Raw genomic sequence first — 13,892 nt, 5'->3', positions numbered from 1 at the left:
TGTAATAACATAAAGAAATCAAAAATCATTTTTTAAAGTAATTTTTCTTATAAAATTGTAAAAATAATTTTTTTTTACAATAAAAAATCAATCAAAAGTCATTTTTAAATAAAAATCAATTAGGAATGCATTTTTGTAAATAAATGTGTAGCAATATTTTAAAATCATCTGTAAAAAAACATTTTTCTTAAATAACAAAAATTTCCTTTTTAAATAAATTTGTAAAAATTCTTTTTTAAATAATTTGTAAAGATGATTCTTAAATAAAATGTAAAAATCATTTTTAGTAAAGTTAAGCAAAATTCGTTTTTAGATAAAATTGTTGATTTTTTTTTATAAAATTATTATTATTATTGTTGTTGTTGTTGTTGTTATATTAATAAAAGTTGTGAAAAAGTTTGGTAGATAAATTTATAAACATCTTGCTTTTCATAAAAGTTGTAAAATCTCTTTTTAGAAATAAACTTGAATTAAAACATCTTTGGTAAATAAATATGTAAAAAAAAAATCTTTTTTTTTTTTTTTTTCGTAAAAACTGCAAAATTGTTTTTTTTTTTTTCAATAAAATTTAAGCAAAAGTCCTTTTAGATAAACTTATAAAGATTTTTTTTAAAGGTATAATTCTTTTTTAATAAAGTAAAAAAAAATTTTTTTTGGAAAAGTTAAGTAAAAATTCCTTATTTAAAATAAATTTGTAAAAATCACATTTTTAAATCAAATTGCAAAAGTCATATTTTTTGACAAATAAAATTGAATTTAGATCTTTTTGTACATAAAATTTGTGAAAATCATTTTGCAATAAAAGTCAACTTCTTTCCTTTTAGATAAAATTGTGAAAATGCAAAAATAATTTTTTAATATATATCAAAAATCAAATTGGAGTGAATAAAATTATGAAATTTAAAAAAAAAAAAGGATAATAATCTTTTCTATTTTAAAAAAAAATAAATTTCAAACTTTGTTTTAAATAATAAATTTGAAGTCTTTTTTATTTATTTATTTATAGAATTAAGATAATTTCTAAAGTTGTTTTAATAAAGTTGGAAAAACCCTTTCCCGAAAGGAAACAAAGATAAAAATCTTTTTTCTTCTAATAAATCTTTTCTTACAAAATCAAATGATAAATCATTTTTGGTAAATAAAAAAGAGATTGAATTACTTTTGTAAAAATGTCATTTTTTTTAATAAAAAATTTTTTTACTAATAAAAGTGAATTGAATTTAAATATTTTTCTAACTAAAATTGTAATATTCTTGACTTTTATAAAAATTATAAGAAGCAATTTAATTGCAAATAAAATTGTCTTGAAATAACTCTTATAAAAAATTTGTTAAAAAAAACCATTTTTGTAAATAAATTGTGAAATCACTTTTCTTATATTGTAAAATTTTATTATTTTTCAGCAAGAGTAAATAAAAATTATTTTCTTTTGAATAGAATCAAATTAAATTTTTTTAATAAAATTGCATTCAATGAATCTTTTAATGATAATAACAATGACTTTCTTGAATACAAAAATAAAATAAAATTGAATTGAAAATAAACAGATATTTTTTTAAAAAAATAAATAACTTAAAATCATTAATTCAAATTTATTTTTAATAAACTCCTTTAAAATTTATTGAAAAAATAAATTTTTAAATATTTAAAAAAAATAAATTTAATAAATCACTTTTAACAATTCTTTTGTCATTTAGTTTATATCATGTAATTTACTTCCGTTATTATTTTGTTGTTCATATAATTAATTAATTAATTATCATAATTTAATCTGCTTAGTAAAGACTCCTTCAGCTTGTCAGGGTACTATTGGTAGATGACTCTTATTTGAACTCGATTTTCGCATACACCATATTTTTTTAAAAATAAATAAAAATAAGTGTATGCTTTAACTTTTTTAAAAATATATATATATATACACATGTGACCCAACTCAGCTTCTTGTCATACTTGCACTCACTGAATAAATTAGCCACGCCACTCTCATCGGTTGCACTAGTTCCAATCCGCAACCGTGACAGCCATCCCTCCAAATCATCTCGCCAGTCGCCACTGCACAACTCTCCACTCTCTTCAGCAGAAGATGTTTCTGAAATTCTTTCCAACTCCTCTGCTCTTCCTCTTGCTCTGTTCCTTGTCTACAATCTTAGCTGACTATGATGCAGATCCAACAAGAAGTACTATGGAACAGTTCTCTGGGTACCCGACTCAAGAACCCGACTCCGTCTCTTCCTTCTCTGTCGATGCCGTCTCTTCCTTCTCTGTCGATGCCCAAGGTTTACAGAAACAGGTATGACGGGAGAATTTTAAGGATTGTAATTTACTTGGTGGTTTGATTATGTGGGTTTCAGTTTTTTTTTTTTTGTTTTTTTGGGTTATCTTGAGTTGGGTATTGGAAGAGAGATTGGAAACAATTGTTATTCCTGATATGTTGTTTGATTATTATTGTCTGTTATTGCTTTTGGTGCCGTGAAGTGGGTGTTCATGGGGCCCTTCAACGGCCCTCACAAATTGTATTTTACTATCAACTGGGAATGAAACCGTTGGTTTCTGGATTCAATTTAAATGGGTTTGTTTTTTTGTTTTTAGATTTATTTATTTATTTATTTTTGAATATTGGTTTGAAACCAGGGCGATCTAGGTCACTCTGTTTCTCTTCTTTGGTGATTTTGAATTACGTTAACAACCTTTTTTCTTTGGTAGATAAATGAAGAGGTATTAAGAAGCTCCTAGGACAAAGGGGCGCATGTACATAAAAAGTATAGAGAATGCACCAAAAAAAAAAGGAAAGCACAACCAAGAAAACACAATCCAACCATTCCCAATTTGAAGTATCAATGAAATCCAACGAAAAACAAGACACTCTACCTGGTGGACTCTAGACCAATCCAAGGGGGTTTTGATAATGGCCCCCTTCAATTTTGGTAAAAAAGATTCATCTCGTTGGAATCCGACCATTGCACTCTCTCCAAAGCCAGCAAAACAAGCTAAGGGGGGCCAGTCCTACACTTCCTCCTCTGCTTATGCATGTCCTGAATTTTCTATACCAACATGGGTGCACAAGTGGTCCAAGCCTCTTTATCAGGGAATTGCCTTAGGTCCATACAACACATGAATTTGTAATAGGACTTCACCTGGAACTGTCCCTTCCCTCCCATCTCCCCTCCACATCTATAACACCCAAATCCACTGTGTTCATCCAAACTCACAACTTGAATGTGCTCACCTCTAGCTCCTCATTCTGAAAATGCCTTTGAAAACAAGGGCTCTGATGACCTCGACCCTCCCTAATTGTCCACAAATCCACTACTCTAGCATTTTTGTGGAGATAATACTGTAGACTGGTGGGACAGGCTCTTTAAACAAGCTTCCCTGAATCGAACTACCTAACCAACCCTTGGTCCTAGTCCTGTTCCTAACCAAAATAAACGTTCTAATTCTGAACTCTTCCCACTCCTCTATGATAGGTTCCCACAACCCCACATTGAAAGTCTCTCTCATCTCTTGCAAGTACCATCCATTGCCCAACTCTCCAAATTTTCCTTAGATTGCCTTCACAAATTATCATTCTAAATCACAAATATCCACAATCACTACCAAGCAAAGCGATATTTGGAGCGTCAAACTTTCCAATCTCCATTCTTTTTATCTGCAAACATCACTGATAATTCCATGACATTCATCTTTCTCCTCCCTAGATTATCCCTTACTAGAAATCCCTTTGGATCTTTTCTAAGTTGGTTCTCCCTTTCCTGTAGATGACAATAAGGACATGAAATAGATCAAAGAACTTGAGGAGGTGCTTTTAATAAGTTTCACTTCCCCCCTTCCCCAAACAAATATTGTTTCTTCCAAGGGACCAGTCTCGGTTTAAAGTGCTCCTCAACCGAATCCCATACTGCATCGGGCCTATGAGCTACTCTCAAAAGAAGGCCTAGATAGGTAGCAGTAAAGCTTCCAACGCTACAACTCAACAAATAGGCTAATCCCTTAACTCCACCATTTCACCTATTGTAATCATCTTGCTCTGCCATAAATTGATTTTTGATCCATCTCAAATACCTCAGTTATTCTTTGCTAACCTTGAAGAAAAGCAAAGTTAGATTCCTTCTCCTCCTAACTTAAATCCACTAATAAACCCTCACACTCTGCCCTTGAAAAGAAACAGCTAAGAGCTTCTGTAACCAAGACAAAAGGATAAGAAGAGAGTGGCTCACCTTGATGTAAATCCTTAGAATTCTGGAAAAATTAAATAGGTGTATCATTCACTGGAAGTCTCATTGTGGATATGCAATAATAAATCCACCTTATCCTTGAAGGCCCAAAATCCATTTTTTTCCATTACTGAAAGGAGAAATCTGTAGCTAATATAATCATAGGTCTTCTCTATAAACAGTCCGCACACTAATCCCACTCTATTACTCCTCTGCTTTGAATCTATAGTCTCATTAGCAATCAAGCCTGCATCCAAAGACCGTCTACCCTCTGCACTAAAACTCTTGTTCTAGAATGACACATGAAGTACATGGAATTAGCTGTGTTAATTCTCAAGGTATGTTCAAACACTGCATGAGTTGATCATGTTCTGGGTAGGAGTTCTAACGAGATAATTGCAGTTTTGGTAGCATTTAAACAGGTCTTTTAGTTCTAATTATGCATGTTTAGAACAAGGGAAGTTTAGAAAATGATGATGCTGATGTCTTGAATTACACTGTTAATCATAGCAATGATAAGGAGAAGTGGTCCCATGTCCATCTTGAGATTGCATTCCCATGCAGTGAATTATAGCAAATTAGCAATGGTAGGAAGAAGTGGGTTCCTGCATCTTGATATCTCTCTGTGAGTGTACCTATGCATGCTTATGCAATGGAAGATAACAATCATTGGAAGAAATGGGCTCATTTGCCTCCATACATTCCTCTATGTGAGTGCAAGTGCACATGCTCATGCAGTGTTGTGTGATAGTTTCTATTACTTTGAGCATATAGATGAAAGAAATAATTTGAATTAATTTATCTCAGTAGACATGTGAAACAGTTTTTTGTTTAAAAGATGTTCTTGCAGACTTGTAGTGGATGCACCTCCTGTTTGTTTCTTTCAGATGTACATGTATGCATGCAAAGACAACATGTTTCTAAGTGTGTACTACTGCTTAGAGTCTGACTTTATCTTCTGATTTTTTTTCTTTCCTCAGATTGATGAGCTATCAAATTTCTCTGATACACCTTCCCCATCAGTAACCAGGATTCTGTACAGCAAGATGGATGTATTCGCTCGCAGGTATTTATAGGGAGAGATAAAAACAGGGGGAAAAAAAGACAAAGGCTAAGGAATACATATGCTATTTATTGTGTTCAAAACTAGGACTTCAGTCGTAAACTTTGTTTGGAAGTATGGTATGCTCTAGAGGAGGAAATTTGTTCGTTGTTAAATTGCATAATTTTAAAGAAAATTTTGATAATAAAATATAGTCAAGATGTATCAACGTATTGTAATATCTTTGCTATCATATGGATTGATAAATTGATTTACTGGTTAAATATGATCTCACCAGCATGTATGAATCCGTTGACTTATGCTGGAAGAGATGTTAAACAAAGAATGAGCCTCCATGGCTGACTTGTTGTCTAATGTGTTAGCTATCTATTGAGATATGTGTTAGGTGCATTATCACAATTACTTTACCTCCTCTCTCTCTCTCTCTCACTCCCTCACTCACTACTCATGCACACACACACCCATGCAAACATACATATTCACACAAACCTTCTTTATCTTTTATGTTTTTCATTGTTTGATTATATATATATATATATACAATGATGCAAAGAAGAAGCTTTCATTGATGCTTCCTTATGTACTAACTCAGACACAACAAAGTTAATAGTGGAAATTGGACTTGCAAAATTCCGAGTTTGGATATTTGACTGTTTCTAAAAAGAAGCTCCATTCTTGGTGTGTTTTTATTTATTTATTTTATTTTAATTTATTTTTTTATTTGGTGCTTGGAGCTCTTATTTCACTATGATAAATATGTTTCCACTTTTCCTTTTTATGCTTCACTAGCATGTTTATTTGTGATGATTATGAAAAGCTCCAAAGGGAGCTCAATGATGATTGGGCTTTTGACCTCGGCATTGGCCAACACAAATAACATATTGCGTCATGCCTCAAGATCAATGGCAACTAATGCCCATGCGTTAACATTGCATTGCAAAGTGTTGGCTTATCTCAGCGAGTGAGCTAATTAAATGAAAGCCTGTGCCTTCCTGTTACAAATTTTCATGATGTCTAACATATTGGGGAATTAGACGGTAAACAAGGTTCTGAAATGGCTCTTTTATTGGATTAAGTTCTTTTGCCTGATTCATTTGATACATCACCCACTTCTTTACCTTGATTCCCTCCAATTTATCCTTTCTCATCTGCTGAAGTTGATGGCCACACATACATAAAATGGTGATAAAGATGTGGAGAGAATCAAACTGTTTGTGCATGTGTATGTACAAACATGCATTCACATTCTTTGCAGTTGGTGGTTTCAGTTCTCATATTTGCTTGTCTGGAGGGCTGCTTCTCTTTTGTACAATTTGGGGTTATCTTGTTTTGCAGGATTAGGTTTTTTCCCATTCTAGGTTTTTGTTCTGCTTTATTTTAATTTTTTTTCTTTTTTTTTGGGTTTTTTTCCTGGGGGGCAGGGGGTGGTGGGTGTAATAGGTCTTGTGGTTGCCTTCAAGTTCAAATAGGTAAATAAAAATAAAAGCTTGGAGACACATCACTTTATCAACCTCAACTCAGCAATTACTGTTATGGTTCTCTTTTAGGTTCTGAAACTTTTCCTAAATTTGGTTTTCCATAGGATTTCCAGGTTGGATGTATTATACATGTGTACATGTGCCTTTCCATAAACTTTTTTGCCCATGGTCTAAGGAAACTATTGTCTTGTTCTGACTGATAACTAAGAATATTTTATCCAGTTTAATTCTGTAAAGGCATTGGTTGAGTTAAACCCATACATGCATTTGTCTCCAAATTTACCTTGTTTGCATGATTGCTTGTATGTCTTACAGGTTTTTTTCTTCAATATCCAATTGCAGATACATTAAAAACTTGATGGGTCTCTCTGGTCTCTCTATTCGAGAGGATGCTGTTGGTAACATATTTGGTCGATGGTAAGTCATTTTATCTTGAAATTGTGTTCTTAGCGATTTAATGGAGGCCATGCCCTAGATGGAGCTGAACAGAGTATACAATGATCATGTAGCAGACCTGAAATAGTTGGAACATAATGCTTTTTTGTTATTGATGTTCTTGTTCTTTTTCTTGTTGTCAGATGGCACAAACAGGACACCTTGTTTCCCCAAGCCCACTCAGTCCAGAAATATTATCTTTCTTCCCTTTGAGATGACACTTGTAGAATGCAAACTAAGAAATTGTACCTCATGAGTTGCAAATCTAATTCTGTTATAACTCCAATTTATATATGGTTATCCGTTCCTAATGATTCCCTCTGCTTTCTGTGCCATCATTCTTATATCTTTCTTACATTTTTTTTTCTTTTTTTCAAGTGATTTGTGTGTGGCATAGTCACCTCTTTTCTATTGGTTGACTATTTTAGACTTTGAGGATATGCTGAACTTTATTTGTTCTCTTTCTTAGGTCACATTATTTAATTCTTTGCTATTGTTTCCATTAGTTTTCTTCTTGTTTCAACTGTATCTGATCAAGCTCTTCATCTTATTTCCCTTTATGCAGGGAAGGTTATGAGCCAGAGCTTACTGCTGTTGCAACAGGTTCTCACATTGATGCTATTCCATACTCTGGGAAATATGATGGGGTCGTCGGTGTTTTGGGTGCAATAGAAGCCATTAATGTTCTAAGAAGGTGTGCAACTTGCTTTACTGTTGTAAATGTGGATCTCTAAGATGATATGTTGCAAATGATGGAAATAGATTATCACATTGAAGCTATGAAGTAGGCAAGTCTAGGACGCTTTAGCATGCTCATCTAGCATCAGAAACTTTCTGTTTTTACAGTGTTCATGAATATAAATGCAAATGGGTTGCACAGTTTTTATGCACAAAGTATATTGGATTAACTGCCCGTGTGCTTTACCCAGTTTGGTGTCAGCATTAAGCTGTGCCTAACAAAGGCATCCTTCTTGCAAACGAAAGTTGAACCCAAATGTTGCTGTAAAGGGGTAGGTTGATCACAGCATGGATTTGCAATCCCAAATTGTCCACCAAGGGGCTTGGAACATTACCTGTCTCTGCACCCAAATATACTGTGAAGTCCTCTTGATATGATTTTTAGCAAAGTTTGCCATCTCAGTTTCTTGATTCAATCTCTTATTTTGTAGGTTTTGAGGATTCTTTTGAAAACTTAATGGTGTAAATGACCATATCTCTTTAATTTCAGTTCACATATGGTACTGAATTGAGAGTTTTGAATTAATTTCTTTGAACTTTGGGAATGTTTTACAAGAATTTTCATGATTTTAGGAAATATGACCACTTTCTTAAAACTTCTTAGGCTGCTTCTAAGTTAATCTATAGTAATAGCTTTCCTATATTATGCTGAGTCTGAATTTTACAGGTCTGGTTTCAAACCTAGAAGGTCATTAGAGGTGATCTTGTTCACTTCAGAAGAGCCTACACGCTTTGGGATCAGCTGCCTGGGAAGGTTAGGACCATACTATGGTTACAATCTGACAACTATATCACTCAGTATATTCACATCCATTCTTTCTGCAGTTATTTCTATTAATTTATTGACTTTATCTTCACAAATAGAAACTTACATTGTGAATCATCACACTGGTTCTCTTCTAATGGAGGGTGGATGGATTACATTATCTTGTTTTTTAGTTTACTTTCCTCAGGGATATGATATGTTATCTTAAATGTGCAGCCGCTTATTGGCCGGGAATGAAGCGCTTATGAAATCTCTTGAGACAGTTGTTGATAGTCAAAACATATCCTTTTTTGATGCTGCCAGAGCTGCTGGGTATGCAAATGATGAAGAGGATTTGCCCAGTGTGTTTTTAAAGAAAGGAAGCTATTCTGCTTTTGTGGAGTTGCATATAGAGCAAGGCCCCATTTTGGAGGAGGAAGGTAGGCCTCTTTCTGTTCTCATTTTATTCTTTTCACAGCCACAACTTTCAAAATTCCCATTTATTGGTCTATATTTTGATGTAGGAATATCTATTGGCATTGTAACTGCCATTGCTGCCCCTGCAAGTATCAAAGTGGATTTTGAAGGCAATGGAGGCCATGCGGGTGCTGTCTTGATGCCAAATAGGTGATGATTTTCTAGATGCCTAGGCAAACACCACTCCGTGCTCCTGTAAAAAAATGTCAACTCTTGATGCATAGTTCCTCCATCATAAGTTCTTTTTTTGTCTCTTTAATACACACACACACACATATATGTATGTATGTGTGTGTGTATGTATGTATGTATGTATATATGATATTTCCACTCATCATGTAGTTGCTTGAACTGAACATACTTGTATGTTTTCCTCATTCAGGTTCTTGTTTCTCTATCAACTTTTTTTTTTTTTTTTTGGTTGACGTTTCTCATTCACTATTGAGGTTGATTATGTTTAGCTCGTGTTAAAAAAATTTCACAATATTAGAAGTTTTGCTTTTCATTTTGAATTTGTTTTTACATGAATCACGTATATCTCTACTTCTATTTCATACCCTTTAGTTCTGGAAAGAGGAGATCGGAAAATATATAAAAAAGACATAGTACTAATTGCTTTCCTTATATACTCAGCGGTATTATTCTCTTAGCTGTCAAAATTTGAAGCCTTGTGGAAGCAATTTTATAATTTAGTTATTTTATTGTGCTGAACAAGATCTTTTACTGTTATATGTATGATTGGAGCAGAAATGATGCAGGATTGGCAGCTGCAGAGTTAGCACTAGCTGTTGAGAAACATGTGTTAGAATCTGGATCTATTGATACTGTTGGTACTGTGGGTGAGTCATGTTTTCTTCATTCCTGATGTCCAAGTGCAGGAATATAGTTTGGTTATTACATACTGAATTTTATTATATATATTGATATTTATATGTATCTCATAGAACAATTAATTTTTCTTTTTATAGGCTGTATCTAGTAAAACAATTAATGCTTTACCTTTTATTTGTTACCTTCATTCTTCCAAAGCTCAGAGTCAAGTGATAAATCCCTGTCTCCCCAGGTATTCTGGAGCTGCATCCTGGAGCAATCAACAGCATTCCAAGCAAATCACATCTAGAAATTGGTATGGTTCTTTTTACTAAATAAGTTTTCCAGGACAAGCTACAGTTACTGAGTAGCCAATGGTGTTTGTCCTCATGGTTCTGCCATATGAAGGCTTAGTAGTATATATTTCTACGCTTTCTACTCGATAGTAGGTACTCTTCGTATATAAGATTACATTATCTCTGTCCAATCAATGATTTATGCTATGTGATGTGTAGTCCTTTTCTATTTTCTTAGAACTTTTCGACATTTGACAGACACACGCGACATCAATGAAATGCGAAGGAACACTGTAATTGAGAAAACCCATCAGTCTGCTATAACTATAGCCAAGAACCGTGGGGTCAGGCTATCAGAATTTAAAATCATCAATCAAGATCCACCAGCACTTTCAGATAAATCAATAACAAAGGCAATGCAAGCTGCATCTCAAGAGCTAAACCTATCGCACAAGTTGATGATTAGCAGAGCTTACCATGATTCGCTGTTCATGGCCAGGTAAGAGAGAGGAAGAGTTCCTTTGATACTTTGACTGCTATGGGTCCCCCACCTTCTTTATGCGTACCTTGTAAACAGAAGATTTGGTCCCAGTGATAAATGGGTCTCTCCAGATATTTATCTTATATAACGAAATGTTGGATAGTTTTGGACCTTTGAGTTACCCGATGATGATGAGCATTTTAAGATGAAAAATGTGAGGAAAATTGCATGATTGAAACATCGTGAACTTCAGATTAGAATTCCTATTTAATGTGGTCTTAAAGATTTCAGATGGTACTGAAAATAGTTTGCTCTTGGTTTTCTTAACTGCAAATAGCTGCTGATCTTGTAATGTCATATTCCTTGCAGAATATCTCCAATGGGTATGATATTCATTCCATGTTACAAAGGTATGAGCTATCATCTCTCTTTGCTACAACTGAAATTCTTTCATAACCTTTTATACCATGTTTAAATTATGGAATGAAGCATGATTGGTTTCTGATTGCACCCTTTTCTCCAGTATTTGTGTTGGTTGAATTATGTGAAACATACTGATTTCTTTGGTTTGATAACACCCTTGCATGAGTGCACATTCAACAGCACACTCAAAACTAAGGGGAACCTGTAGGCACATTGGAGGCTACTAGTTTTGATGAGGTAGCATGCAGAAACAAACTAATCAGTACTCATATCTATTCGGTTTTGCAGGATATAGCCACAAGCCTGAAGAATATGCTTCCATTGAGGATATAGCAAATGGGGTCAAGGTATTAGCACTAACACTCACCAAGTTGTCCCTGTACTAATGCATCTCATCCACAGTTCTCAATAAAGCCATGTTTCTAGCTGCTCAAATTTTCACAAGGGTATACTTTGTTTATTAGTTATGGCACATTTTTTCTACTGAGAACTTATATTTGATTTCCATGTGAGATTAACATTATTGTAAAATATGAAGCTGATTTAGTAGCCCAATCGGCTTCCATTCCTTCTGCAAAAGTTAGACCTAGTTGTAGTTATAATGTCTATGAACTGAAGAAAATCAGTTTCTTTGTCTCAAACTGCCGTAGCCTTATATTGAATGTAAGAGTTGTAAAAACTCAGTAGACGAATGCCCATTTGCCATGAAACAGTTGATGAATGCTCATTTGCTATTGCCATGAAACTATACATTTTTGAAGGGAACAAGAAGAGTAAATCTGAACTCCTTAACAATGTTACAGGAATGAAAATAGAAACAAAGGGAAGTGCACATATGCCAAGGTTCCGTTAGATCTGCCCTCCACCACAATCTGCATTTGATCTCAATTTCATGATCATGTTAGCAGCAGCTCTAACTAGAACTTAGCCACCTATTCCATGTATATATCTAGAAAACGATCAGCCAGAATAACCACATAAGAACATCAAGAATGTAGAAAATGGAGCTCTATGACAATAGCTTTGTCATTCCTTCTTGTCAGCATTCTCCTCTGCTGGAGTTGCTGCTGCAGCAGCAGCCACAGCGGTGGCTGCAGCCTGATTATCGGAATCCTCAGGTTTCCCCAGCACAATCTCAATCTATAAAAGAGATAAACCAGAAACTATAGATAGAACAACCACATTATGGGTAAATATTACTGAAAGATGGGTAATACCCAGTAAAACCAACCTTAGCCTTTTGAACTGTTCTTCCATTGGTTTCCCACTTCATGTCTACTGTTGATGTCAAAATCTCTGTTCCATTTTCCAGAAACGTCAATTTTTCCATAGGTAGGCAATCCAACACAACATACGGAAAAGAAAGTTTACTTTAGAAGGAAATGACTTCTTACTTTTCTGGGTTGCCACCCCATTTTTTTTCAGAATCTCAGCAATAGTGACAACAGATGGAATAGCTGGAATATATCACAGTAGAGATACACATTAACAATCAAAGAATGAAAGAATCACTCTGCAACATTAACATGCATTAGGGTACTACCATTAACATCCCAAGAAGACATAAGAAAGAGAAAAGATATTCAAGAAAGGATGACTGCAGATTCTGAGAAGAAATTCATATGCAAAAGACACTCAAGAAGTATTCGAGAAAGTACCCATTCCCAAGGCAGAGAGCTCCACATCGTTGTATTGCTTTATGTACCTCTGCAACATAGAACGCAACATTAAACAAGTCCCAGTTAAGAAAAAGATTCAAAGATGATTTAAATCATATTCCATGCCAAAGGAGTCAATCCATATATATAATGAAGATAATCCCCATTCAAGAACGGTATGAATCCAAATCAATCACGCTAGAACAGCAAAAGTTCTCCAATAATTCCAAGCAAAGAAAATCTAGATTAACATTGAAAATCCGTGCTATCATGAATCAATATCATACAAATGCTAGATGAAAGCTCAAACCCATCACAAAAGCAAACAAAGAAACCAACCAAAAACCTAGAAAATCCCACATTCACTCTCCGTTTGGCTTCGAGATCACGAGATTTCTTTTACATTAATTTACCAGCAACCGAGCAATGAATTTAAGTGAAACCCAAACAGAAAAAAAGAGGAGGACGTGCGTTAAAATTGAAATACCTTGGCGAGATTGATGTAGAAGAAGAGGGGTTTCTTGGAATTAGAAACTTGAATTCGGTTTTTCTTCTGAGTTTCAGTAGCATTTCCAAGACTCGATTTTTTCATTGATTCCTCCAAGTTCTCTGCAACTACAATGGCTTCCATCTCTCTCTCTCTCTCTCTCTCTGGGCAAAAATGGCGGGAAGGCTTGCTGTGGGTTGTTGAAGTTGAAACAGCGGTGGGGTTTACTTGATTATATAGGCAGCTGAGATGAGTGGACTCCCAATGGTAATTGGACGCGTGTTCGCGTCTGATTGGACTCTTCGTATGGTAGTTAGCTTGGAAGTTAGAAACGAAATATCGCGGTTAGCCAAAACTGAAACGCGCACGGCAGTTATTTGACAAGTACGGATTTGCCCTTGTACACTCCTTGGATTTAAAAAGTCGTTTGGTTATATATATATATATTCATTTTATTCTTGTTTTATAACACCCAAATTGGTTTGAAGATGATTTTTTGATCCTAAACTCGGGTTATTAATAAAAATTAAATTTTGCATATTTTTATACATATTAATTTTTTTAATTTAAATTATCTTATATATAGT

The 13,892-nt window shown here is 34.2% G+C and overlaps 2 protein-coding genes across 3 annotated transcripts; one reads left to right on the top strand and one right to left on the bottom strand.

The window, feature by feature from the left end:
* The first annotated feature begins 1,927 nt into the window (after window positions 1-1,927).
* On the top strand, window positions 1,928-11,887 carry LOC100261431 (ureidoglycolate hydrolase). Of its 2 annotated transcripts, XM_002284340.4 has the most exons (12): window positions 1,928-2,290; window positions 5,195-5,280; window positions 7,098-7,172; window positions 7,756-7,884; window positions 8,596-8,682; window positions 8,911-9,113; window positions 9,198-9,300; window positions 9,898-9,989; window positions 10,214-10,276; window positions 10,515-10,755; window positions 11,107-11,147; window positions 11,449-11,887. In XM_002284340.4, exons 1-12 carry the CDS (start codon window positions 2,084-2,086, stop codon window positions 11,544-11,546), a joined length of 1,425 nt encoding a protein of 474 aa, XP_002284376.1. In that variant the 5' UTR covers window positions 1,928-2,083; the 3' UTR covers window positions 11,547-11,887. The 2 variants fall into 2 exon arrangements, with proteins under 2 accessions (XP_002284376.1, XP_019075785.1); XM_019220240.2 differs by lacking the exons at window positions 11,107-11,147; window positions 11,449-11,887 and having other exon boundaries at window positions 1,939-2,290; window positions 10,495-10,907.
* On the bottom strand, window positions 11,874-13,524 carry LOC100266636 (uncharacterized protein At2g34160). The gene is made up of 5 exons (XM_002280311.5): window positions 13,306-13,524; window positions 12,819-12,867; window positions 12,555-12,617; window positions 12,392-12,456; window positions 11,874-12,300 (listed from the first exon to the last, which is right to left on the bottom strand). The coding sequence occupies exons 1-5, from the start codon at window positions 13,447-13,449 to the stop codon at window positions 12,187-12,189; spliced, it is 435 nt and encodes a 144-aa protein (XP_002280347.1). The 5' UTR covers window positions 13,450-13,524; the 3' UTR covers window positions 11,874-12,186.
* Between the last annotated feature and the right edge of the window lie 368 nt (window positions 13,525-13,892).

The sequence above is a fragment of the Vitis vinifera genome, chromosome 5 (genome assembly GCF_030704535.1).
Source record: "Vitis vinifera cultivar Pinot Noir 40024 chromosome 5, ASM3070453v1".
Lineage (NCBI taxonomy): Eukaryota > Viridiplantae > Streptophyta > Magnoliopsida > Vitales > Vitaceae > Vitis > Vitis vinifera.
This window is presented reverse-complemented; position numbering and strand designations above follow the sequence as displayed.

Excerpts from the sequence above, each read along its gene's own strand:
- LOC100261431 (XM_002284340.4), top strand. The coding sequence starts at position 2,084 with ATGTTTCTGAAATTCTTTCCAACTCCTCTGCTCTTCCTCTTGCTCTGT. Across the intron at positions 9,114-9,197 it reads CCCCATTTTGGAGGAGGAAG|GAATATCTATTGGCATTGTA; the intron begins GTAGGCCTCTTT and ends ATTTTGATGTAG. Across the intron at positions 10,277-10,514 it reads CAAATCACATCTAGAAATTG|ACACACGCGACATCAATGAA; the intron begins GTATGGTTCTTT and ends GACATTTGACAG.
- LOC100266636 (XM_002280311.5), bottom strand. The coding sequence starts at position 13,449 with ATGGAAGCCATTGTAGTTGCAGAGAACTTGGAGGAATCAATGAAAAAA. Across the intron at positions 12,457-12,554 it reads TGGGGTGGCAACCCAGAAAA|AGATTTTGACATCAACAGTA; the intron begins GTAAGAAGTCAT and ends AAAATGGAACAG. Across the intron at positions 12,301-12,391 it reads GAACAGTTCAAAAGGCTAAG|ATTGAGATTGTGCTGGGGAA; the intron begins GTTGGTTTTACT and ends TCTCTTTTATAG.